The sequence below is a fragment of the Coptis chinensis genome, chromosome 9 (assembly GCF_015680905.1).
Source record: "Coptis chinensis isolate HL-2020 chromosome 9, ASM1568090v1, whole genome shotgun sequence".
NCBI classification, from domain to species: domain Eukaryota; kingdom Viridiplantae; phylum Streptophyta; class Magnoliopsida; order Ranunculales; family Ranunculaceae; genus Coptis; species Coptis chinensis.
Window position 1 is genome coordinate 83,048,384 of NC_141464.1, and position 25,510 is coordinate 83,073,893.

Here is a 25,510-nt window from a genome sequence, read left to right on the forward strand (position 1 = left end):
CCACTATTCAGCACTCAAGTCTCAGGTAGCAGTCAAGCCTAAACTCCACTCTTCAGTCTTCAGTATTAAGGTAACAGTCAGGGCCTAAACTACACTCATGTTTCAGTATCAAGAGTACCCAAAACAATATTTTGTTGACTTAAACAATGATATTGACAGTAGCAGCTAAGAAGTGCATATCAAATCAGTGTTATTGTTTGCAATTTGTACTGTGACAGCTATAACAACAAATGGAGTAAGCAGTAGCCAAGAAGCACTCATCTATTCAGGTAGCAATCAAGCCTAAACTGCACTCATCTATTCAAGTAACATTAAGCCTAAACTACACTCTTCAGTCTTCAGTATTCAGGTTAGGCCACTGCCTAAATCGACAGTTTCACTTTCTAGAATGTCTCAACAGTTGTTCAAGTTCTTCAACTAAAGACAGTTCTATGCGAAAAAGGGAGCAATATTCTTATATTTATTTATGTCATTCAAGCTGTAACATGCATAGTTTGCGTAATTACAGCTTGAGGAGGAGTGTTGAAGTATGTAAAGTATCCCACGTTTCTATAAGTGTGGATACGTATTTAGTAGTTGCTGTTTTGAGTAGCTTGACACCCAAGTAAGTCAAGTATAAATATATGAACTAACGGGTAGAGAAATAGATCTCTCCCAGCCTCCACTCTTCTCCATTATTTTCCTTCTTGGTTTCCTTATTACAACAATGTCACAACTCTCTTAGCATCACCACTAACAATTAATTTTGGATCTTTAACCGTAAAGCTCTGATACCATATGTAAAATCTAAACTCTAATTCAAACACACAAAATCGAATAATACGCGTAGAAGACAAACTTGAACTAAATAATTTTATTATATCAATAATTCAAACTTATATTAAACTTGATAAACAAAAGAACTTCCCCTTTCATACCAGTGCATCTCTTTTCAACAATGCATCTCTCTTATTATTCTCACTTCTTCTTAAGCTAATATCTAGGCACACACACACACACACATAAATATTCTCCAATTATTAATTTCTATTAAGTTATTAATTAGAAACTTCTAATACCAACCCAATTCTAATAATCTTATTTGTATTGCCAATATCAACTTGGTTTCTAATAACAACTCATACTTGCTAATCACACCACTTTCTAATTAATTAACATGCAACTCTAATTTAACCAAAATAGCTAGATCTAAAATTACTAATTCCAACAAAGAAAAAACTACAATTGCACTAGTCATATGAGAAAGAGTGGTATATGCAACTTGGCATATCATGTATACACAGAAAGAGGGCATAACTAGAGAAAGTAAATAACGTAAGAGGAAGCTACTCTTCAATTGACCACTGAACTATACATCTATTAGTGGCTAAGCAGTCCAAATAAATAAATATGATAAAAATAATCAAAGTGGCTAAACAATGGTCTCTTTTAGGTAACTGTAAACTAATTGATTGCAAGGGCCCTTCACTACGATTTACTAGTCATTCTTCCATGAAGAGCATCATGAAGCTAGCTTGTTATGACTCAATAAGAACATTCAGAGTTTACTAGGAACATTCTGGAACAAGAAGAAATAAGACTTGATACCATATAAAAGATGAAGATGCAAAATAAGTGTAGGATAATGCGTAAAATGGATAGTAGTATCAAACATACAAAGATCAGTAGGACGTTAAACATGAATAAGTAATTGGTGACATATAATAAATGTTGACATATATATTAATAGAAGAGCTAAATGTATGACATATATATTAATAGAATTGACCATTCACCTTAATAGAATTGACCATTCACCTAAGTTCTAGCTTATGGAAAAAATTAACAAAAATTAACAAAGCCTTTAAGGCGGTCTTGGGTTCAACTCCTCAAAGCCTTTTTTCTAGTTTTTAACAATAACCTTGAAGAAACTACCAATTGTCTTACAATCACTATTTGCAATTAAAAATGTACGATCAAGCTAGTTGTTATACTACCACCACACCATCACTTGTGGAAGTTGATATATTATTAGTGAAATTTAACAATAACCTTGAACAAACTACCAAATTAGGGTTGGTCATCGAGTTGAGCTTGTCTTACAATCACTATTTGCAATATAATGGTACTTTGCGCCTACGATCAAGCTAGTTGTTATACTACCACCACACCAGCACTTGTGGAAGTTGATATGTTATTAGTGAAATCTGAAGGTGCAACAGGAAATCTGGAATCTAGAATCAATCTCAATAGGGTTTTAATTAATGTTTGGAATATCAAATGTCGGTAAAGTTTGCAAATATCAAGTGGCGTAGAATGGTTTTTAAGGGCGTCGCATGTTCCAAACCATTGGACCCAATCTTTGGGCTTTGATATATTGAGGCCCATATACACAAGCCCAACATTATCCACAACCTGAAAACCATGATCAATAACTATATTAACTGTCTTGAACCCTCATTTTACCGCCATTTTGAGTCCCAACCTCAAAAATGGCTTCATTATCATTCTACTTCACTTCAACACCAAATCATCTTCTACCAATTCAGTCTCATTCTAAGTTTCAATCTCGACCAGGTACTCGAAAACCGAAAAAATTGTCCAAAAAGCCAAACCCTATCCTTAAAACTAAGACTATTAGTCCTAATTATGGTTCAGGTGGTGGTGAAGCTACTACTTACACTAGTCTTCCACCTAAAGATGATTTCTTTGAACCATTGGAGTTGTTGAATGTGAGTTCTAGTGAGGTTAAGTTGTCCGATTTGGCGAAAAAGGTGGAAAATGAGGAGGAAATTGATGATTTGAGTAGTCAAGATGAGTTTTTTGAGAGTTTTGAAGAGGGTGAAGTTGGTTTGATAGATTGGGGAACTGATTTAAATGATGAAAATGGTGTGGAAGTGCTGGGGATGGAGTATGAAGGAGAGGGAAAGGAAGGAAATGAGGATGGTGATAATGAGGAGGAGGGTTTGGAGGGATTGGAAGATGGGGGTGAGAAGGAAAAAGGGGTACCGGCGGTAATGAGATGTTTTGATACAGCAAAAATATATGTGAAAGCTGGAGATGGAGGGAATGGTGTTGTCGCGTTTAGAAGAGAGAAGTATGTACCATATGGTGGACCATCAGGTGGAGCTGGAGGAAGAGGAGGGAATGTTTATTTTGAGGTTGATAGTTCGATGAATTCGTTGTTACCATTTCGTAAGAATATTCATTTTAGAGCTGGGAGAGGTTCCCATGGACAAGGGAAGAAACAGGATGGTGCTAAGGGAGAGGAAGTTGTGGTGAGTGTGGCACCTGGAACTGTGATTAGACAAACTGGTCAAGGTGGAAAAAAAGGGAGGGTACTTTTGGAGTTGCTCCATCCTGGGGAAAGAGCTCTATTGTTGCCTGGAGGAAGGGGTGGAAGAGGGAATGCCTCTTTTAAGTCAGGGACAAACAAGGTTCCAATGATTGCGGAGAAAGGAGAGGAGGGTGCAGATATGTTAGTAGAATTTCACACTTTTTAGAGAAATTATTATTATAATTTTTTTTTGCCAATCCTTACTTGTTACATATTTTTGGTGTAAATCTGAAACATAGGCCTTAGTTACTTATTTCGTATGTGGAGTAGTTGTTGTCAGTACTAGTCAGTAACAGCAAAGTTCAGATTCTGCTATAATTCAATTAGAGGAGATATTCTGGAAAAAAATTAGATCTTAAAAAGAACATATACCATGTAGAAAAAGGTTATACATTTTGAACATTATTTTAGTGGATTACCTACATCATGACTTCCATATCAGCATCTTTGCAGAACATGGATGCCACTGAAGTTATTTTATTTCAGATCAATTAGAACTTACGATAGTATCCAATCAATTGACATGCCCCTTTTTTTCCCAAAAAAAGTACATACAAAAAGTACAATGAATTTGAAGAGAGGTGGCAAATTATGGCATTACTGTTGGAAGGATAACTGTAGTTGAACTATCATTGTAAAAAAAGTGGAGTTGGTAATTGAGGAAAGTAATTGATAAAATTTAGCACTGTGTAGCAAGAAGCTGATTTGTTTGTATGACAGTTCAGCATCATATTTCTCTGATAACAAGTTCTGATATTAGATTAGTAATACTCTTGATCAGGTGGTTGGAGTTGGAGCTAAAGTTGGTTGCTGATGTTGGTATTGTTGGTGCTCCAAATGCTGGAAAGAGCACCCTCCTTAGTGTTATAAGTGCTGCTCAACCAGAAATTGCAAACTATCCCTTTACAACTTTACTTCCTAATCTAGGAGTGGTTTCACTTGATTTTGATGCCACAATGGTTGTAGCAGATTTACCAGGCTTGCTCGAAGGAGCACATCGAGGTTTTGGTTTAGGTCATGAATTTCTACGGCACACTGAAAGGTGCTCTGTGCTGGTATGGACTGTCTCTTGTACATTATATATTTAGTTTTTACCAACTCTGTGCATTTTCTAGTATACTTCTATATTTTCTCTTTGATAGATCTCTCAGAATTTTGCAAATTCAGACTTTTAGGTAGTTTAGGCTGAAAACCTAACAAACCCCCTTTTTTGGAGGCTTAGGTACATGTTGTTGATGGCTCAGGGGATCAGCCAGATTTTGAGTTTGATGCAGTTCGGCTGGAACTGGAGCTATTCAGCCCACAGATTTCCAAGAAGCCTTTTATAGTTGTTTATAACAAAATGGACCTACCAGAGGCATCTGAGAAGTGGACTTCATTTAAAGAGAATCTGCAAGCTCGCGGTATTGAACCTTTTTGCATGAGTGCGGTGAACAGACAGGGAACTCATGAAGTGGTTTGTGCTGCCTATGAGCTCTTACGTAAAAAGTCAGAAATGGACAAAGAAACCAGAGGTTAGATTTGAGTATTTTTGACATTTCCATGGTGTACGTTCATTATTTATAAAATTTTGTTGTTATCTGTGTAAATGTTTTGCAAGGATTAGGAAGAGCAAAATATTCTGCAATATCAGTTTTGGGTCTTTGATTGCATTTTATCTTCTTCAATATGGAAGTGCTTATGTGGGCAGTTCTTGTTTTTGATACATGTTATATTAAAGTATATTTGATCTCAGATGAATACCATGATTTTTCACTGATGAATCGTGAATGTATTATGAATTTTACCTAGGTTACATTGACACTACCTATTGGACACGGATAAGAATTGTCGGACACCGCAAAATATCAAAATTCGAGATAAATTACATGCAATATGTGTCCGACATGGACACGTGGATACGTATCCGACACGGATTTTTTTCAAAATATGGCGTGTCCATGTAACCTAGAATTTTACTGATGAAAAGGAATTGTAATTGTTTTTCACTCAAAACTCTTTGATGTTTTATTTTTTGTCAAAGTTATCTTTAACAAAATTATTCCATTTTAGGTTGGGCTGAACCTTCAAATCTGAATCATGTGGCTGAAATGGTGCATAAGCAAAGAAGTGCCCCTATTAACGACTTCGAAATATCTCATGAAAGCAGTTCTGATACTTGGCATGTTGTTGGAGGAGGGATACAACGATTTATTCAAATGACGAACTGGCAGTAAGCAATCTCTTATCTCTTATTTTTCTATATGTAGATTAATTAATTCTGTCAGTGCAATACCATTTTTTGGGCTGACACTGCATAATCCGGGAGATACAAAATACAATCGTATAAGCTAGATATAGTAAATTACGATGAACAATCTCCTCTGCCATATTTTTGTTCTCCAGCTGTCTTCTTCTAGACTTTTCAATCCTAGGTCTGTGCATTGTATACCTGTAGTATATGAGAGTAAGCCACTGGTCAGGCCTTGGGCGCTTATAATAGCACCCTTTGGGACAGTTGATGCTTAATACAGAGTAGTGATTTGATTTTATTATGCAATTCTCACTTCCTTATCCAAGATGGCAGATGGAAAACTAAAAGTGCGAATTTTGTTTCTTCTAATACTTGTGTATTCTCATTGCTGCGATGTTTTGAAACAGGTATTCAGAATCTCTGAGAAGATTCCAACATGTCTTGGAGGCATCTGGTGTGAACAAGTCTCTTCTCAAACTCGGTGTAAAAGAGGGTGACCGTGTGATTGTTGGTGAGGTAATATATAACACCTCAAACTTTTTGACCTGACCCAAACCAGCCAAGGGCAAAATGAATGATATCAAATCTATAGGAAACATTTCAGCCGTTGTGGTCTTTTCTTCCCCCCACATCTGGTACAATATAAGATTGTTCAACTTTTGTAGTCATTATAAGGTTCCTATGTTGTGTTCTGCTGTTCAAAAATCTAAAGTTCTATGTTAACTACTGTCACTATGTCAGAAATATAGTTCTTGATGATTTTTCCTACACCTTGTCAGATGGAGCTGATATGGCACGATTCTAATAACAAAGTTGACCCGTCAAATATGAGGAAGGGATCGGATGGATTAACAAAATGGCCTCAGTGGAGGTAGTCTAACAAGTTCATCTTAATGCTTTATTGAGGCTGCATGAGTAGGTTGTTGGCCAACCAGCCTGGGCATACAAGAGTGATTGGCTTTAAAACCTGTAACTGGCTGCGCCTTTCCAGGTGCTCAGATCTACCGAAATAGAAGAGGGAACTGTATCTTTTTAAATGTTTTGAGAAATATTTTTATACAGAGTTTGTATTTGTTTATTTATTTCTCATTTAAATTGCATGTGAGCGATTTGCCAGGATCTTGTTAGGGGTTAATAAACTTCATAGACAAATTTTCATAAAACAATCTTAGTTATATAAAAGTTCATTGGATGGACTCAAGTTTGCTTTATAATGAGAAAATATGTTTTGACAATACTGAAAAGATGAAGAAAACATATCGCAAGGGTGGTCCATTTAGTAAGTGTTGGACAAAGTACCTTCAGCACATTTTGGGTACCTCCGCCATCCTCGTGAACCACAGTTTATTTATTTATTTATTATGAGCTGGTCTTCAGTGCGCTAGCTGTATCGTGCGCAAGTAATTTTTGGGTACTTCACCTCCATACATCCTCGGAACCCCAGACAGTTTATTTATTTATTATTATTATTATTAATTTCTGAAATCTACTATCTATATACCAAAGCAGAGACTTCTAATGGAGAATTTTCTCTCCTGTGTGACACTATAATATGAGAATTAGTTTTTTTTTTTTCCTATGTGACACTCTAATATGGAACTTTTTTGGAGAGTTTGAGTTCATTAGGCAATCTAACAAAACTTCAATCAAACCTTTTTTATTAAACAACAAAATGAAGTTGAAGGGTTTTATCAAATGTGAGTTCTTTTTTTTAATGGAGAGTGAGGTTTTCACGTTATAAGAAATTTGGTTGAGTGATCAATATCTATTATAATAAAACAAAATGGGAAGACAAAGGGCGGTCGGGATTTTGTAGGAATCTGAGTTTGATGGGTGGCAGATGTATGCTTTGAATCGTTTTGAAACATCTTTGAGTAGTCTTTTAAAACACATTAAATGTAAAAATGCCAATTAAAGTTGGAGTAAAGGCATAAAATAATTCTTAACTATTAGCTTTAATTTGTTAAATGTTCTATTATAATAAAACAAAATGGGAAGACAAAGGGTGGTCGGGATTTCGTGGGGATCTAAGTTTGCTAGGTGGCAGATGTACGCTTTGAATTGTTTTGAAACATCTTTGAATAGTCTTTTAAAACACATTAAATGTAAAAATGCCAAATAAAGTTGGAATAAAGGCATAAAATAATTCTTAACTATTAGCTTTAATTTGTTAAATGTAACAGTTGTGATTAAGGGTCCAAAACACAATTTATGAGTTAGCACATTAAAACATTATATATTGTTGATGGGTTTGTGGGTTGGGCCTCTAATAGACTCTTTGTTACCTCTCATAAAACGGACTTGCATCCAATACTTTTCCTCTCCCCTATTGCTAATTAAAGTTTCCTTTTTTTTCACCAAAAAATCAATTGGATTATTCAAGACACAGTTGTGTTAGCCTATTTTGTGACAATCGAGGTGGTATGCCCGCTGGCCCGAGGTAAGATAAGAGAGCAGAGGCGCGAAGCACTAGATCGTGTCCGAGGCACCCTAAAAGGGGACAGGCCGTACAGGGGCATGTGGGAAAAGTGCGGTCAGAGTCAAAGGAGAGGCAACTTAATGAAGAAGGAACGGGGGGTACAGCAGCAAGGCCGTGGAACCCTACGAAGACAGGTGTTCCAAGGTGGACCAGAGGATGGGAGGGAGATCAACGAATAGGCAGGTAGGAGGGATGATATAAAAAGGAACAGTAGAGCAAAAGAAAGGGAAGAAAAGAAAAAAGAAAGGAAAAGGAAAGTGAGAAAGGGAGAGGGAGAGAGACCAAAACATAGGATCTTAGTGGTGTGTATTCCTGTTCATACATTTGGCGTCGTCTGTGGGGAAGAGGTAGGGGACGAGGCAGAGGAAGGCTAACGAGGGAAGAGGCCGTTCAGAACGAAACGACGAGTGTGGAAAACATAGAGGTGGGGGAAGAGGAAGTCGAAGATGCGGTGGCTGAGGCGACTAGGTTGCTTCAGGAGGAGGTAGGTAGACTTAGGGAAGAAAATGAGGAGTTGAGGAGAGAAAGAGAAGACACTCAGGGAGGAGTGGAAACCGCAGTACCTACGGGTAGTGAAGTGGAAGTGCAAAGCGAGGAACTTCCGCAGGAAGCCGGGGTGAACCATGCAGGAGACATTACCATGGAAATGGTGCAGGCGATGATCGAAAGAGACAAAGAGGCCAACCGTGCGGTGGAAAAGGAGAAACATGGCGCGGCCAAGAAGGTGGTGGATAACCTGAATCAGAATCCACTTGCTGACTCAGTCTGGAATTCGGAGGTACCCAAAAGGTTCACGCAGCCGCGGTTTGAAAGGTACGACGGGAAAGGAGATCCAGCGGAGCATTTGCATCACTTCCGGCAGTAGATGCCGCTGTGGCAAGAGGCGAAGTATGATGGCCTCCGTTGCATGATGTTCCCTGCCAGTTTGAAAGGGGGAGCATCCGACTGGTACTATCGGTTGGCGTCGCGGAGTATACAAAGGTTCGAGGAGTTGGAGCAAGCTTTTGTGAATCACTTCATCTATCAGAAGAAGAGGATGGTAGACGTAGCGGATCTCTTCAATGTCAAGTAGAAGTCCGCGGAGACACTCAGAAACTTCTTGTGCACATTCAAGGAAGAGACCTTGAGGGTGGAGAGTTTGGACGAGCGCACCGCGGTCATAGCATTCCAACATGGACTGAAGTAGGGAACCAGGGTGCATGAATCAGTATCAAAGATTGAAGTTACCACCCTGCATGCTTTGTACTTGAAGGTAGAGAGGTACATCCGATACGAGGACATTTTGCGGAGAAATAGTAAGGAACCCAAGAAACCCGACAAGTCAGTGCACGCGGAGGATAGGAGGGACAGAGACAGGGCCGCGGCACGGGACGGAGGAGCCTACAGGGGGGAGACATAGAGAGCGGAGAGGGGCAGGGACCAAGCCCGAAGGGAGTATAGGAAGAGAAAACCTTACCGCGAGATAGACTTGACTCCGCTGAACAAGCCGTTGGAGGAAATCCTGCCCCTGATCAAGGGACAGCGGCATTACGAAGAACTGCGGAGCTCGCCTAAGGAGATAGAGGGAAAGCCATTTTGTGCGTACCATCAGGTTAGGAATCATGCTACCAATGAATGCTTTGCTTTACAATGGTTAGTAGAGAGAATGATTGGGAGATGACAGCTAAAGGAACATGTCAAGGAAGTTCAGCCGATCGAAAGGGTTCCTGCCGCGGCCATAATCCTGGGCACGATAAATGTTATATTCAGCGGAGAAACACTGGGGAGGAACGCCCACAGGGATAAGGTGAGGAGGACAGCCAGTCTGCAGCAGATAAACGAAGTTGTGAGCAGTCCCCGGCCAGTTCCAAGAAGTAGCAAAGGAAATGACAGGATAGAGTTTACTCCAAAGGATCTGGAGTCGGTGAGCTCGCCGCCCGAAGATGCGCTGGTGATTACCATAGCAGTGGGGAATTACATGGTGAAGAGGGTGCTGATAGACTGCGGAAGTTTAGTGGATTTGCTGTTTCAGAGTGCGATGGAAGAAATGGGTATAGGAAAGGAGCAGATGAAGCCTCCACGAACTAACTTGTTCGGGTTCAACGGCAACATGACTAAGCCATTGGGGGAGCTAGTATTGCCGGTGATCGCGGGGCCGGTGACCATTTTCACCAAGTTTATGGTAGTGGACACCAACTCACAATACAATAGGATCCTGGGAAGAAAATGGATTCATGAGATGAAGGCAATTCCCTCTACTTATTACCAGGTGATCCGTTTCCTGACGAATAGGGGAATGTACGAGATAAGGGGTGATCAGGTCGCGGCTCAGAACATCCACCAGGTGACAGCGAAGGGTCTTGTACACGCACCTGGTAAGGGGACGCCGGAGGTAGGGGACAGTCTAGCATAGCAATTACAGATCGCGGCCAAAGGAAAGAGGCCGCTCGTCGGGGGCAAGACAATGGACGAGACTGAGGTTGTGAGCATCGGAGTGGCCGAGGAGGAGAGATTTGTGAATGTGGGGGCAAGTTTGTCAGAGGATTGGAAAGCGAAACTGATTGCCTTGTTGACTGAGAACAACGATATATTTGCATGGACAATTGAGGATTTGGTGGGATTGGACCCGGAGTTTGCGTGTCACAGATTACATATGCGGGAAGGGCCTGCCTAATCCAGCAGAAAATGAGGGGAATGAAACCACAGTATGCACAAGGAATTCGAGAGGAGGTAAAGAAACTGAAGGATGCTGGTATCATCCGCGAATGCAAGTTCACTGAATGGCTGTCAAATGTGGTAGCAGTGCCTAAAAAGAACGGGAAAGTAAGAATGTGCGTGGATTTCACAGACATCAACAAGGAGTGTCCAAAGGATTGTTACCCGATGCCGCAGATAGATGAGTTGGTGGACCGAACCGCAGAGTATAAGTTCTTTTCATTCATGGATGCGTCGATGGGCTACAATCAGGTGGTGATGTGTGGCCCGGACCAAGAAAAGACAGCGTTCATAGTGGAAGGGGGAACGTACTGTTATACCAGGATGCCTTTTGGTCTGAAGAATGCGGGGGCAACATTTCAGAGAGTGGGGGAGAAGATGTTCGAGGCTAAGATCAGAAAGAAGATGGAGATCTATATAGATGACATGGTAGAGAAGAGTATGACTGAAGAGGAGCATTTGGAGGGGCTGAAAGAGACATTCGCCATATTGCGAAGACACAAGCTGATGTTGAACCCAGAGAAGTGCACATTTGGGGTAACATTCGGAAAGTTCCTGGGGTATATAGTCACATACCGCGACATAGAAGCGAACCCAGATCAAATTAAGACTTTACTAGAGATGCCGTCCCCGCAGAATGTGAAGGAAGTTCAGAGGCTGGCTGGTAGGGTCGCGGCACTTAATGGATTTATATCCAAGTCATTGGACAAGTGTCGACCCTTGTATCTACTGTTAAGAAGGAAAAGTGACTTCCAGTGTGCCGAGGCATGTGAAAGGGCGTTCCAGGAGTTGAAAGAATATTTGGGCAAGGCCCCGATCCTGTCGCAGCCAGGATAGGGGGAGAAGCTGTACTTATACCTGGGGGTGTCAGAGTGTGCGATTAGTTTAGTATTGATAAGGATGGTGGGAAAGGCAGAGAGGCCGGTGTACTTCCAAAGCAAAACAATGTTGGATGCCGAAACAAAGTACAGTAGGATTGAAAAGTGTGCCCTGGCGCTGGTCTTCTCAGCACTGAAGTTGAAACCATACTTCGATGCTCATTCTGTGGTGGTATTGACTAACTTGCCACTCAAGCAGGCATTGAAGGCCAAGAAATCGGGAAGAATGTTGAAGTGGGCCGTGCTGCTCAGCTCTTATGAGATCGAGTACCAAGCCAGAACCGCAGAGAAGGCCCAAGCGATGGCGGAATTCCTGGCCGAGTTTCCGGCCGAGGACCTCACTTGGGGGGAAGAGATGGTTATGGAACAGGAGACGGACCAAAATCATGACCCCTTGGATCCGTGGGACATGCGGAATGGTTGGAGGGTATTCGCGGATGGATCCCGGCTGAATCTGAGGACGGAATTGGGGTGGTCTTTGGTCACCCCCCGGTGAATACTCGCCTAGAGTTGTCAATGAAACCGGTTTTCATGGATTCAACAACGAGTCCGGTATGAAGGCGGTGATAGCAGGGATAGATTTGGCCAAGGATTTGGGTGTGCGCGAACTGATAGTGTATTCGGATTCTAATTTGGTAGTATGTCAAGTCAATGGAGGATTTGCGGCGCGGTGCCCCAGGATGGCCAAGTATCTAGAGGTGGTACAGAAAAAGGCAGGAAAGTTCGAGAAGATCAGTTTTGCTCATCTAGGCAGGGGGGAGAACAAACACGCTAACGCCTTAGCGTACGTTGCCGCGGTACTCCCTGGGACAGAGGGTAGATCTATTGAGGTCAGGGTGCTAAGCAAACCAAGCACCGCGGAGGACGAGGATGTGTGCCTAATGATGTTCACCCTTTTGAGTATCTTAGAGATTTGATTCTCTAATTGGACAAAGTGCGAAAACAAAGAATTTTCCTTACTCATGATCTTCGTGTGTATATAGTTTTGAGTAGGGATTTGAACCAACCTAAATTCTAGGACCACTTACAACTTGGTTTTGCTCTTTTAGGAAACTAGTGAGTAAGTTTAGCTATGATTGTATTAATACTAACTACTTGGTTTCTTTTAATGCACAAAATGAAAACTTTAAGTTACGTAAACATGCAACTAAAACAAAGATAAAAATAGATTAAGACAAAAGTGGAGAGTTAATTTTCCTCATGTGAAGATAACCTCTATTGTGTGATTTTAAGTTCTTGCATCTTAATCTTCCTAGAGCTCATAGACAAGTCCTAATAAAGATTAACTTGATCTCTAACACTATGACTCATCTCTAAGATCATATTGCTAGCATGTAGAACCAAAGCAATGACTTATCTCTAAGCTCATCACTTTGATTCCTGACTAGACTCTACACCAACTACCATTTTGGGATAGGATGTAGGTCTAGTTGTTCTTCCTAAACAACTTACTAAAATCACATCGCAAAGGTTATTCCTCACATGAGCATCATTAACCCCCTACAAAGGAAAGGTTTAGCTCATGATCCTTGGGATAAAAGATGAAAAGTGTAGAATATAAATATAAAATGAGAGAGAGAAAACAAAAAGAAGAAGAAACTATATATATGAACTCACTTACATTAAGAAGTTTAGATTTATTTAGAACAAGAAAAACACAAAGTTTCTTCCATTAAAACTATTACAAGCTTTTTATCAAAACTCCAAACTAAAACTAAAACTACTAAGGAACTAAAAAATAATGCATGATAAAGGAAAAGAAGTCAAGGGAGTAAATGGAATGCATCCCCCTTGCTTTGTTTTCTTCTCCATTTGAGAGAAATCTCATTTCCTCCCACGTGAAACACCAAACCACATTTACTTCCTTCTTACCCACACAATCCACAACAAAGTGACACCTATCTTTTTTTCACTATTAACACCTAATCTCATCTAACTTTATTAACTACATGCAAGGTGTCACTTTTGCACCAATTATTTGCACCTTTGTCTTGACTTGTATGATGACTCATCAAATTTTATGGGCCCGCATAGTGGGTTCACGTGCAGTCCAGTAGCGGTCCAGTCTTTTGGCAATTTTACAACTTCCCGCCTATGCATAGAGTTCATCGCACTGATCGTCTGAGCAGCTCACTTGTCACATTCGGAGTCCTGGTTCAAGAGGTAGGAACTTCGGAAGTTTGATGCTTCTGTGCGGATTTGTTGGGCTTCACATGGCTGATTTGGAAGAATTCATATATATATCGTTCCCCATGCTTTAACGCAGGTTTAACTAATATTTTCATGTTTACTGCGAATACCTGCAAAAGTACGAAAATATACTTATTTCATGATTATTAAACACATAATTAACCAAATTTATATGTCTCAATGGGGTTTCATATTACAGTTTTGGGTGCTTATCACACTACCCCCAAATAGCACTTTGCTTGTCCTCAAGCAAAGAAGAGACATTAAAACAGATAAGTGGCCAAAAATGTGTAGTCCTAACTAATTCTTGTTTCACAGAGTGCGGTTGCATTGACCATATGCAACAAGGCCTTAAACCACTAGGAATTCCCTAGTGGACAAGTTATAGCTTCGTGAGAGTTTTCCAGAGAAGATACTCACAAACTTCATTTATACTACAATGACTCAGTGACAAAAACTCGTTTCCTAAATTAATTTCAGATATCCATACATCTCCTTAGTAGGGAATGAGGATTGATTTCTTTGAAACTCAAGTTAATATGTATTCAATAATTAAAACATCTACATATGATCATGCATACAGTGAACTCTTCATTGAAATGTACAAGCATGGCCGTTTCTGGATCCTTTGGATAGCATACCTAAATGAGTTCTCACAGGTATGTGTCGAAACACAAATTCACTCAAAATTTTACCACTCAGGTTTCGTTAACTCCAGTGTGCAGTGGGCACACGTTTCCTCACATACTCGATGACAGTCAGAGAAGCCGAGGTCGATCAGTCACATCTACTACTTATTATCACACCATCCTACTCCTAATTGAGCTAGATGTTTTTATTAGGTATTGTGGGGCTTAGGTGGTGGTGTAGAAGAAAATAGAAATGGATAATCAAAATTGACGAGTATGAGAGAATAGGGTCTTCAAGATATTTACACTAGAGAAATCCTTGTTTTCCTTCCTGCTTCTAGCTGAGTTTTCCAACCTTGCTCTTAAGCCTCTGGATACTGATGTTGATGATGATTTTTTTTTTTTTTAATTGCTTAAGAACATGATTCTATTTTTCTTTCTTGAAGCAAGTAACTGACTTTTATTTGGGACAAGTCTTTCTCTTTACTTTTCTACATTTCATCCTATTTCTCATAATCATCACTTAGGTAGGTTCTTTTATTTGGTTTAATAGATGGGTAAGGAATTTTTGGTGAAAGTCAAAGGTTTGATGAAAGGTTTAGTGGAGTGACTAGCGGTAAAATTTGTAACAGGTAAGAATTTTTAGCTATGTCGATCCAAAGAAGGCCTAAATTCTCGCCTAGGGTTCGGGTGGTGATCAAGTAAGTAGACGCGTGATTTTCTTTATTCAGAAAAACTACTCCTCTATGTCATTACTCACATATCACACATATCGAGGTTTTTTTGTTAGATTCTCACAGGATTGATCATTTAAGTAACTAACCGTTGGTTCCAGAAACTTACTGCTATGTACAATTGATGATACTCAGTGCATGAATGTTCATGAAAAGATGTATAAACTATTGCATACATATTATCTTAAATTTCTTAAAAACAAATCCTAATTCGGATACTAATGTGAGATTTCTAGACAATTTTCATCATTGAAAAGGAAACAAAACTTTGTCACTAAGTACAATTATTAACAAGAAAATAAAAACTATATACAGGCTACAATTTGCCTAATTTTTGCTACAGGTTTAAAGCACCCCCAAACAGAATGATGCTTAGTCCTCGAAGTATCAATAGATAAAGAAAGAAATTACCTGAGAACTGTGAGCAAAATTAGGGCTGGATTGCTGGAACAGAAAGGTTGGAGAACATAATATATTATACAGAATTAAACAAAGAAAGATAGTAGCACACGAAACATAACTATTTACAGTTAGATATATGTACAATGGCATGCTCAAATTTACCATCCAGCAGGATGTGTTGGTCTGGCGTCCTCTATAATGAAATGCATTTCCTTAGCATCGCGCCAAAATATAATAGTCTGTCAAATTTCTGCCCATTCTTTGTCTCTAGATTTGTTCAAATGTGTCCTCATTTTTTCATCCTTTGGGTAACAACGAACATGCCTCAGGTACCGAGCGGGACGTTTCCATTGCCTAAATCTTAATAAACGAATGATTTTGTTTGCTGGGCAACATAGAATCTACCTTAACCCAGTCATGAAAAGTAGCTGAAAACTGTGGGAAATGTGTCTTCATGATTCGGCAAGCGGTTACAAGTAAAAGTATATACTGATCCTGAAAAGTGCGAGCTCGTTTCAGATTGGAGATAACACAACCTAAGATGTTAAATAATGTATGGCCTTGAGCCAGTGCATTGAATACTACGCAGGCAGCCTCATTGGCAATAGAAAAATGCCAATCTCCCATGATGTTTAGGAGTATAAACAACATCGCAATCCCCATGTTCATGGTCATGCTTGCTTAGGGAATGGTGATGTCGCGCCATGGCACATTGCCATCTCCTTCTTGTGTAATCTCAAGACCATCACCGTAAGTTTCGCAAAAAACATGCCAATGAAAAGAACGGTAAGAATTGTGATAGATGTAATGCCATGATGTGGCCGGTTCATGATATGGAAGATCCAAAGTTAGGGCAAGCTGTTGTTCCGAAAAAGTATGACGTGTGTCACCAACTAAGATTGTGAAACCGTCTAAGTAGAAGCCATGTGCATGGTTGAATGCTGGTTTGTCCTCCATATTAGCATAAAAGTATGCAGCTAAACTCGGAGAATAAGTTTGGTTAGGTTGAAAAACTAGAGAAGACCACCCAATGTTAGTGATGTAGTCACAGAAGAGATGGCCATAAGTATTGGAATCCATCATAGACCGAAAGGATTTCTCAGGAATGAGTTTTGGAGGCGTCATATTTGATGAAGATGCCATGGTGGATGAAGTAAAGAAATGAGTAAGGATAAAGGCAAACTGGATGGATAAATGAGTATGGAAGAAAATAGACCCTCCTGTAATGACATTGAAAATCACATGTTAAAATTGTTCTTATCACAACATGAATTATGACAATTCTAGTAGGCATTTCTTACAAAAGAAGACACAAAGATAACAACAAAATTCATAATATGAAGAAAAATGCAATGATATATTCGATTATTTATGTATTGACTTAGTATTATTATTTTATTTTTATTCAAGCATAAAATCATGGATTATTATGATGATACTGGAGACGCATATCGTGCACCATAGTGTTTATGATGTATCTTTGTCGCGGAAGCAAGAACAATAGATACACAATGTATAAAGATACCCAAAACTAGGGTTTAATGAATAAAAATGAATTCTCTTAATTCAATAATAATAATCAAGTCTGAAAATCTTAAGGTTTACATCTGCTTATATAGAGAACTAGTTAACAAATCCTAATCATAATAGAACTTGGGAAACTAAAATAGAAGCTAGTCTAATTCTAATTAACTAAGGATTTAAAATAGAAGTAGAATAAAAGATAAACTCTAGTCAGTAGCATTATGCATGTGTCTTTGTGCACATGATAATCTATCAAGGCCCTCGCATCAATCCCCCCAGCTTGAGAAGAGCTCGTCCTCGAGATTAAGTCCTTGTACTTCTGGTAGAAAGTAGGATCCATGAGTTGAAATGCAGCATCAGAAATCCATGAATTTTCTGAGAATGGACGGTCACACCACTTCACCAAATAACGATCATAAGTACCACTCGGCGAAGTCGTAGTAGTAGAAACATCAATGACAGTTTCAATCCGATCTGTAGCAGTAGCAGGAACAACACTATGATCTATAGGTAGGGGAATAGGTGGAATACTATCGCCAACAAAAGTAGTGAGATCCACTACATTATGAGTGCGAGAGATACGCGTCTTGGGAGGGAGGTCCAATTCATAAGCATTTTCTCCATGACGGACGACAATGGGAAATGGGCCAAATTGTCGCATCATTAACTTGTGAGATGAAGGCCGACGTTCTTTTCTCAAATAAACCATCACCAAATCACCAACCTCGAAAGTCACCAAGCGCTTGTGTTTGTCTGCATTAGTCTTGTACATGGCATAAGATTTCTCCAAACGCTTCTTGACATCCTCATGAATAAGGTGAATCCGGGAAGCAAATTCCTCTGCGGATGCACAAATGGGAACAGTCGATGGAATAAGAGCAAGATCAAGAACAGTAAGAGGAGTTATTCCAGTTACAATCATGAAAGGAGAAAGGCCTGTAGAACGGTTGATAGAGTTATTATAAGCAAACTCTGCTTGTGCTAGAACAAACTCCCCAGATTTGGGATTATCATCAATCAAACACCTCAATAGGTCACCTAACTACGATTTACAACCTCAATCTGCCCATCAGTCTGTGGGTGGAAGGCTGTAGAAAATTGGAGCTTACTTTTAAAAAGCTTCCATAATGTTTTCCAAAAATAGCTAGTAAACTTGACATCTCTGTCAGAAGTGATAGTGCGAGGTAAACCATGCAAACGAACTATCTCACGGAAGTATAAATGAGCAACCTGCGCGATTATCATCAGAAGACGAAAGCGGGAATGAAATGAGCCATCTTGGAGAAACGATCCACAACCACAAAAATAGAATCCTTTCCATGTGTAGAACGTGGTAAACCCAACACAAAATCCATGGAGACATCAACCCAAGGTTTGTCGGGAATAGGAAGTGGAGTATACAAACCAGCATTAGTGTGCTTACCTTTCGCTGTCTGGCACACATAACATCGCTCAATAAACCGGTTAATATCTCTATGCATAGTAGGCCAAAAGTACTTATCCCTGATAGAGTCAATGGTCTTTATGATCCCAAAGTGACCACTCAACCCCCCAACATGCATTTCAATCATAATCTGATCACGGAGGGAAGAAACGGGAATACAAAGTTGTGAACCCCGAAATATGAAACCATCATGGAGAAAAAATTCACTAGATACACCATGATGTACCAAACAGTCGGCATGAATAGGACCAAAATAGGCATCCTGAGCATATAAGTCGCGTAACTCATCAAAACCAAACAAAGAGGTACGAAGAGTAACCAAGAGATGCGAACGACGACTCAAAGCATCGAAGAACTTCGATTATCCTTTCCAGACTGAAACTGTAGTGGAAAGTATATTTCTGCAAGAAAGAGTTCCACTTGATATGTCGAGTACTGACATCCTTCTGAGTATTAAGATAACGAAGAGCTTCATGGTCAGACTTTATGAGGAATTCACGATGAATAAGATAATGATGCCAATGTCGTACAGCTTGGACAACTGCATAGTACTCCAAGTCATATGTAGAATAATTCAATTTAGCACCAGTAAGTTTCTCACTATAGAAAGCAACCGGCTTGCCATTTTGGCTCAAAACAACACCAATGCCGTACTTACAAGCATCACATGTTACCTCAAAGAGTTGAGTGAAATCTGGCAAAACTAAAATAGGAGCAGAAGTCATCTTCTTCTTAATCAAGTCAAATGCCTCATTAGCTTCAGGAGTCCATTTGAAAGCTTTCTCACATGTCAAAGTAGTTAAAGGAGCCATAATACTGCTGAAATTATGAATGAACCTTCTATAGAAAGAAGCTAAACCATGAAAACTACTTAACCCGAGTCATCGTAGAGAAGGAACAGGCCACTCAATAATAGCCTGGACTTTTGAATCATCAACATGAATACCATCGGCAGAAACCACGAAACCCAAAAATACCACAGAGTCAACCATGAAAGAACATTTCTTAAGTTGTAAATAAAGCTTCTCGACGCCAAAAACACCCAAAAAGAATCTCAATATGCTTGATATGTTCGGACTTCGGAAGAATCAGAAATCAAAATATCATCAAAGTAGACAACACAAAATTTATTCAGATAAGGCTTCAAAACCTGAGTCATAAGACGCATGAAGGTAGAAGGAGCATTAGAAAGACCAAAGGGCATGACCAACCACTCATATAAACCATCTTTTGTTTTAAAGGCAGTTTTCCATTCATCTCCAAGGCGGATACGAATGTGATGAAATCCAGATCGCAAATCAAGCTTGGAAAACACCTTAGCACCATGCAATGAATCAAGCATATCCTCAAGGCGTGGAATGGGAAAACGATATTTCACAGTGATTTTGTTAATAGCCCTGCTATCAACACACATCCTCCAACTCCCATCTTTCTTAGGAGTAAGTAAAGCTGGCACAGCACAAGGGGACATACTCTCTCTGACAAATCCCTTAGCTAATAACTCAGTAACTTGCCTCTGTAACTCGGCGTGTTCAGAAGGAGCCATGTGATAATGTGGTAAGTTAGGGAGGGGAGCTCCAAGAATAAGATCAATAGCATGTTGGATATCTCGTAAAGGGGGTAATCCTCCATTAGCAGGCTCATTACAAACATCAGAATAAGAATCTAGCAGTGGTTGTAACACAGGTGGTATTGTGGTAGGGTTTGCAAGAAATGACGCAGTAAGAGCAAGAAACATACCGCAATGACGTCCGTCTGCTAGAAAACCTGGTTTCACTGGTGGGCGTGGCTGAAAAGGTGGGCAAAATGGAGTCAGTGGTGCCAAAACAATTTTCTCGCCATCAGAAGTGAATGTGTAAGTGTTCTCACGCCCATTATGAGTAACAAGGAGATCATACTGCCAGGGACGACCAAGTAACAAGTGGCATGCGTCCATGGGTGCAACAGAACACCAAACATCATCCTTGTATTTAGGACCAATGGAGAACGAAACTAGACAACGGCGAGTAACCTTGAATGTGGCACCATCCTGTAACCAAGAAATAGTGTAAGGTTCAGGATGTGGCTCATCCTTGAGTTTAAGCTTGTCCACCATATCTTTAGAAACAATATTATCACTGGAACCGCTGTCAATGATAACATTACACAACATGCCATTCGAAGTGCAGCGAGTACGGAACATATTATGACGAAGCCATGACGCAGGATCATGCTTAATAACTGTAGTAACTAAAGAACGGCGAACAATCAATTGGGGACAACCGGAATCTGCATAAGTTAAAAAGCCATCAATCTCAATGACGTCTTCTTCCGGATGGTTGAGATTTTCTTCATCCTGTGTTAAACCCACGCGTTTGCGTTTAGTACAGTCACTACGAACATGTCCAATTTCCTTACACTCATAGCATGTGATTGGACCCGCTCTGGTAGGAAGAGGTTTGGATGACGAAGGAACATGGGTAGAAGTGGCACTAGCAGTAGCTGAAGGGGATGAGCGAAGCAAATCTTCAGCTTTGAGAGCATATTTAATAGCATCGGACATATCATAAACATCTTTGAAAGCTAATGCCTCTCGAAGTAGTTTTCACAACCCATTCAAATAACGCCCAATTTTTTGATCGACGGATTCAGACAAATCAGCCCGTGTGCACAACAAAAGAAACTCCTCAGTATACCCAGCCACACTTTGAAGCCGTTGTTTCAAGTTTTGGAGGCGCATGAATAAATCCCTTTCATAGTCATGAGGAATAAATTCTTTTTTCAACTCTCGACGCATCTTATCCCATGTAGTAATCTTATTGTAACCCGATTTAGCACTAGTCAATTGAAGTTCATCCCACCAAACAAGTGCATAGCCCGTTAATTTAGTCGCAACTAATTTAACACACTTGGGATCCTCAAAAATTTTATAATCAAAAACTTTTTCAATCTTATTTAACCAGTTGACAAAAGCATCAGGTTGTAATTTTCCATTAAATTCAGGCACGTCTAATTTAATATCACCCATCTGATTCTTCTCTAAAATGCGCAATAAACGATTAATATCAAAATTACCTGGGGGGTGCTGAAAATTTCGATGCCGTGGATTTCTCCGATTTCTCCCATTGCGACGAGGTGGTGATGGACTAGATGAGAAGTCTGAAGGATCAGGTGGATCAAAATCAGGAGCAATGCGGTGGGGCTGTCGTCGATTTCATCGTGGAGAACTTGGTGGTGAAGCTCGTCTGCCACGGTTAATGGTAGCATCCTGGTGGCGTCTCAAATTCTGGTGGGCGTGACCATGAGGATTGGGCTTGAAAGCACGTTATGGTCGGCCGTGGGCCTGGTCTGGATAAGCCCACAGTTGGTTATTAGGTGCAAAATTAGAACCTGGTCCAGTGCTAGTAGCATATTGGGCTTGGTCAGTAGAAGCCCAATTTGGAGTTTCAATCTCACGAACAGACATAGAAGGAAGAGGTCTTCTTCCCTGACGAACTGGTTGTGGAAGACGATCTGCCTTTGGAGCAAAAGCTTGATCTGTGAGGTAAGCTTGCTGATTTTCTTGGCGACCTCCTTGATTGCACTGATGGTGGTGGTTGTCAACTTGATTTGGAGGAACCAAATTCGGAACTTGGCGGTGGTGAGTTCTTAGATCTTCTCCCTCTCCTTCAAAATCAAGATTTTTGTTGTTGTAAGTGCTGTGATTTCTCTCTCTAACTCCATGGGTGTGGTAGGGTGTTTGAATTCCACGAATTGGAGATGGTGGGTTCGATATGTTGCAATTGTGGTGGTCTGCAGCAGCCACCCATTGAGCAATACGTTCCGTATCGCTAGAAACTAGGGGTGAATGTGGTCTAGAAGGTGCGTGGCTACGTTGGCAAGGTCTTTGGAGGGTCGCGATACATTGACAAATGAACTGGAACTATGCAAACCGTGATCACTAGGGGCATCGTCGTCATCCCTTGGCACGAAGTTGTTCTTCAACAGATTCGCGATGCGTCGATAATCAGTGCGAGTTCGCGACAACAACATCTCCTTAATCTCTCGCAATTCCATCTTGCTACCTTGTAGTGCTTCTTCTACACGATGTAGTCGTGTATTTACTGCTGGTGGTCATCCACGTCCTCTTTGTTGAGTGTCCATGACGAGCAAACCAGGAAAAACCTAAAAATCTGATACCAATTTGATGTATCTTTGTCACAGAAGCAAGAACAATAGATACACAATGTATAAAGATACCAAAAACTAGGGTTTAATGAATAAAAACGAATTCTCTTAATTCAATAATAATAATCAAGTTTGAAAATCTTAAGGTTTACATCTACTTATATAGAGAACTAGTTAACAAATCCTAATCATAATAGAACTTGGGAAACTAAAATAGAAGCTAGTCTAATTCTAATTAACTAAGGATTTAAAACAGAAGTAGAATAAAAGATAAACTCTAGCTGTAGCATTATGCATGTGCTGTGCACATGATAATCTATTACATCCTCGCATCAGTTTAGTTTTTCAATTTGTTGGCTCAGCTGCATCTGAATGTCCCCTTGGCTGGCAGAGAGTGTAGTTTGATTCTCCATTAGGAGAGCGTGATTTTGCAAGGACTGAGAATGATTTTCCAAGATTTCCTCCTGTTCAACATCATGCATTGCTTGACGTTCTTGGAAATCCTTAAGAGTTGTAATGATGATATTCTGACGAGCGTGTAGTTCCCGCATGCCTTGATAAAGAAATTGAATGCCTTCCATTGGATTAAAAATGTTTAGCATAAAATTTTCATCAAAGAAATGGTCCAAGTTTGAGCTTAGGTTGTTCTGTTCATCTGTTAGAGTATCAGGAGTCCAAAAACCAATGGAGTAGTCTGTTTGGAGTACATTAATATTTGCTCTTTGAAGGGGTGTCTCTGGAGAAATTACTGGATAACCCCAGCGCATCATAATTTGCGTTACTAAAGTAGGTAGAGGTGCTAACCTTCTTGTTTTTCTGGTGATCGCGTTCCAGAGGTGTTGGATTAGACAAAAATCATCCCTTTGAGTCTGCAAAATCCAAAGTAGGTGAAGTTGAGGCTTTGTGACTTCTGATTGGTGTGATGTACCTACCATATTGTGTCCCAACCCAGTGGACATAACTTCGTTGATTACGTTTCAAAGCGTTGAAGAACAACGTGATGTCTATTTCCGACTTCGCCATGAGATACGGTAGCTCGTAGTAAAGTTTTGACGAAATCAAATGATGACTCTGGAAAAAGGAACTCCTGGGTATTCATTGGGATTTGAAGTATGTCGGAGATAGTTTCCCTAGTCAATTCAAATTGTCGTCTATAGGCATTGAAGTAGAATTTTCCATTTTCAGGTTCGCTAAATTGGTAGAACATCAAAACCAATCCTCGGGAATAACCAGCTGCTGAATGATATAGAAGAGGCGTCCATCCTCGACGTACAATTTCTGTGTCAAAATAAGGAGAAAACCGGCCATCTTCAAAAAAATTCAGGTAGTCTTTCTCAGGCATTATTTTTCTTGGTTGATCCATTTGGAAGTATTACGAAGGGAAGGAAATAGTGAAGAATGCTTGAAATGAGAATGGCTGAAAAGAAGAGATTTATAGCCAATCTATGAGTCTGTACCAATCAGGATTCCAAGTGTAGTTAAATCCAGAATTAATATATGAAAACACAAGTGACTCATGTGTTGTTGTGACACATACCTTTATGAACAGCAACAATGGGTATCCATAGTAAGTCTTTTCATGTCAGATTTCCAAAAACAATTAATGAGATGTTAAAATGATAGAAAGTATGGGGGAAGGTTTCACAGGGCAGTTAGACCTACACATAATTTCAGAATTTATGATCATACCTCAGTAATAGAATATGGATAGAATAATCGAGCTGCGTGTGTGACAAGTGTTATGCGTACCGTGTAGCGTGCGCGATCTTCTCTGAACACCATAAATTGAGATTGAATTATTTTGGTGAGTTATTGATTTTTCTTCGTTGTTATGGTTTTGATCGTTGTTGTTGTTGTTGTTGTTGTTGTTGTTGTTTTTAATGAAGTTTAAAAATACAACTAATACACAAAAATATAAAACAGAGAACTTCTCAAATTAATACGTAAACCGTACAAATGTGTGAGAATTATTTAACACACCATACTAATATACAAAACGATATAGAGAAAAAGAGATATCAGTTACATAGATCTAGATATTCTGGATCATGTTATGTATGAGCGATAGTAGAACGATGAAAACACTGTTATCACGAATACTGTGATAGCCCATTCGCGTTGCACCTTTTCCAATCGCTCGATCGGATCCATTTGAAGAAAATGAGAATTTGTGAAGAGGAATTTGTAGAGAGTGAGAGAAAGGGATGAGTGAAGGTGGAAGAGGCTAGTTGGATTTTTCAATAATTCATGCGGAAAATGAATTTTAATAACAAGATGAGAATGATCAAATAAAAGAGAGTGACCAACAAAACACACACACGCACACACTTTAAATAGCCAAAAATATTTAATTAATGGCTGAGACCATGAGATTATTTGTTGGTGGTTATTATTGTAGTCACTATTTAATTTTATTGTTTAGTAAACAATAAGTTAATGTTTTCTAATGTTGGATCTTTATTTTCTTAACATGCATGACTTTAATATTGTGTCCACACTGACAATACTAACTGAGCAAGGGGGAGCTGAGACAGTTTAAAATATGAAAATTATTTAACTATATTCGATCAATAATAAAAAAGTGGAATTACAACATCAAAAAATTTCGCCATAATTATGAGGATGGTGGGATTGAAGGAGAGCCAAGTGGTGCAGAGTTTTTGTTGTTGTTTACGGTAACAACACTTTGGTTCCAAAAATTATGTCCCCACTTAATATTTTCTTCGTTCTTAGTACGTTCCAGATAGTTAACAAAGTTGCCCCAACATTTCTCTGAGTTGGAAACTACAATTTCCCGGCAACAACTGATACTGCCATTCAAACTCCTCTCAGCCAAATGTA

At 39.6% G+C, this 25,510-nt stretch overlaps 4 protein-coding genes across 4 annotated transcripts; 3 read left to right on the forward strand and 1 right to left on the reverse strand.

Moving 5' to 3' along the window:
* The first annotated feature begins 2,440 nt into the window (after positions 1-2,440).
* Positions 2,441-6,649, forward strand: EMB269 (GTP1/OBG family protein). The gene is made up of 6 exons (XM_086583959.1): positions 2,441-3,457; positions 4,098-4,371; positions 4,539-4,830; positions 5,369-5,528; positions 5,957-6,065; positions 6,329-6,649. The coding sequence occupies exons 1-6, from the start codon at positions 2,472-2,474 to the stop codon at positions 6,422-6,424; spliced, it is 1,917 nt and encodes a 638-aa protein (XP_086440085.1). The 5' UTR covers positions 2,441-2,471; the 3' UTR covers positions 6,425-6,649.
* Positions 6,650-8,893: 2,244 nt separating this feature from the next.
* On the forward strand, positions 8,894-10,420 carry LOC147478817 (uncharacterized). Its single transcript, XM_086586294.1, has 2 exons — positions 8,894-9,067; positions 9,692-10,420. The coding sequence occupies exons 1-2, from the start codon at positions 8,894-8,896 to the stop codon at positions 10,418-10,420; spliced, it is 903 nt and encodes a 300-aa protein (XP_086442420.1).
* A 1,202-nt stretch (positions 10,421-11,622) lies between these two features.
* LOC147478818 (uncharacterized) lies at positions 11,623-12,096 on the forward strand. Its single transcript, XM_086586295.1, has one exon. It carries the CDS (start codon positions 11,623-11,625, stop codon positions 12,094-12,096), a length of 474 nt encoding a protein of 157 aa, XP_086442421.1.
* A 7,481-nt stretch (positions 12,097-19,577) lies between these two features.
* On the reverse strand, positions 19,578-21,091 carry LOC147478819 (uncharacterized). The gene has a single exon (XM_086586296.1). It carries the CDS (start codon positions 21,063-21,065, stop codon positions 19,578-19,580), a length of 1,488 nt encoding a protein of 495 aa, XP_086442422.1. The 5' UTR covers positions 21,066-21,091.
* Between the last annotated feature and the right edge of the window lie 4,419 nt (positions 21,092-25,510).

What these genes read in the sequence shown, in the direction of transcription:
- EMB269 (XM_086583959.1), top strand. Translation starts at nt 2,472, where the DNA reads ATGGCTTCATTATCATTCTACTTCACTTCAACACCAAATCATCTTCTA. An exon ending in ATTCAAATGACGAACTGGCA is followed by an intron (nt 5,529 to 5,956) that starts GTAAGCAATCTC and finishes GTTTTGAAACAG; the next exon opens with GTATTCAGAATCTCTGAGAA. An exon ending in ACCGTGTGATTGTTGGTGAG is followed by an intron (nt 6,066 to 6,328) that starts GTAATATATAAC and finishes ACACCTTGTCAG; the next exon opens with ATGGAGCTGATATGGCACGA.
- LOC147478817 (XM_086586294.1), top strand. Translation starts at nt 8,894, where the DNA reads ATGCCGCTGTGGCAAGAGGCGAAGTATGATGGCCTCCGTTGCATGATG. An exon ending in TCTATCAGAAGAAGAGGATG is followed by an intron (nt 9,068 to 9,691) that starts GTAGACGTAGCG and finishes GGGAGATGACAG; the next exon opens with CTAAAGGAACATGTCAAGGA.
- LOC147478818 (XM_086586295.1), top strand. Translation starts at nt 11,623, where the DNA reads ATGGTGGGAAAGGCAGAGAGGCCGGTGTACTTCCAAAGCAAAACAATG.
- LOC147478819 (XM_086586296.1), bottom strand. Translation starts at nt 21,065, where the DNA reads ATGTCCGATGCTATTAAATATGCTCTCAAAGCTGAAGATTTGCTTCGC.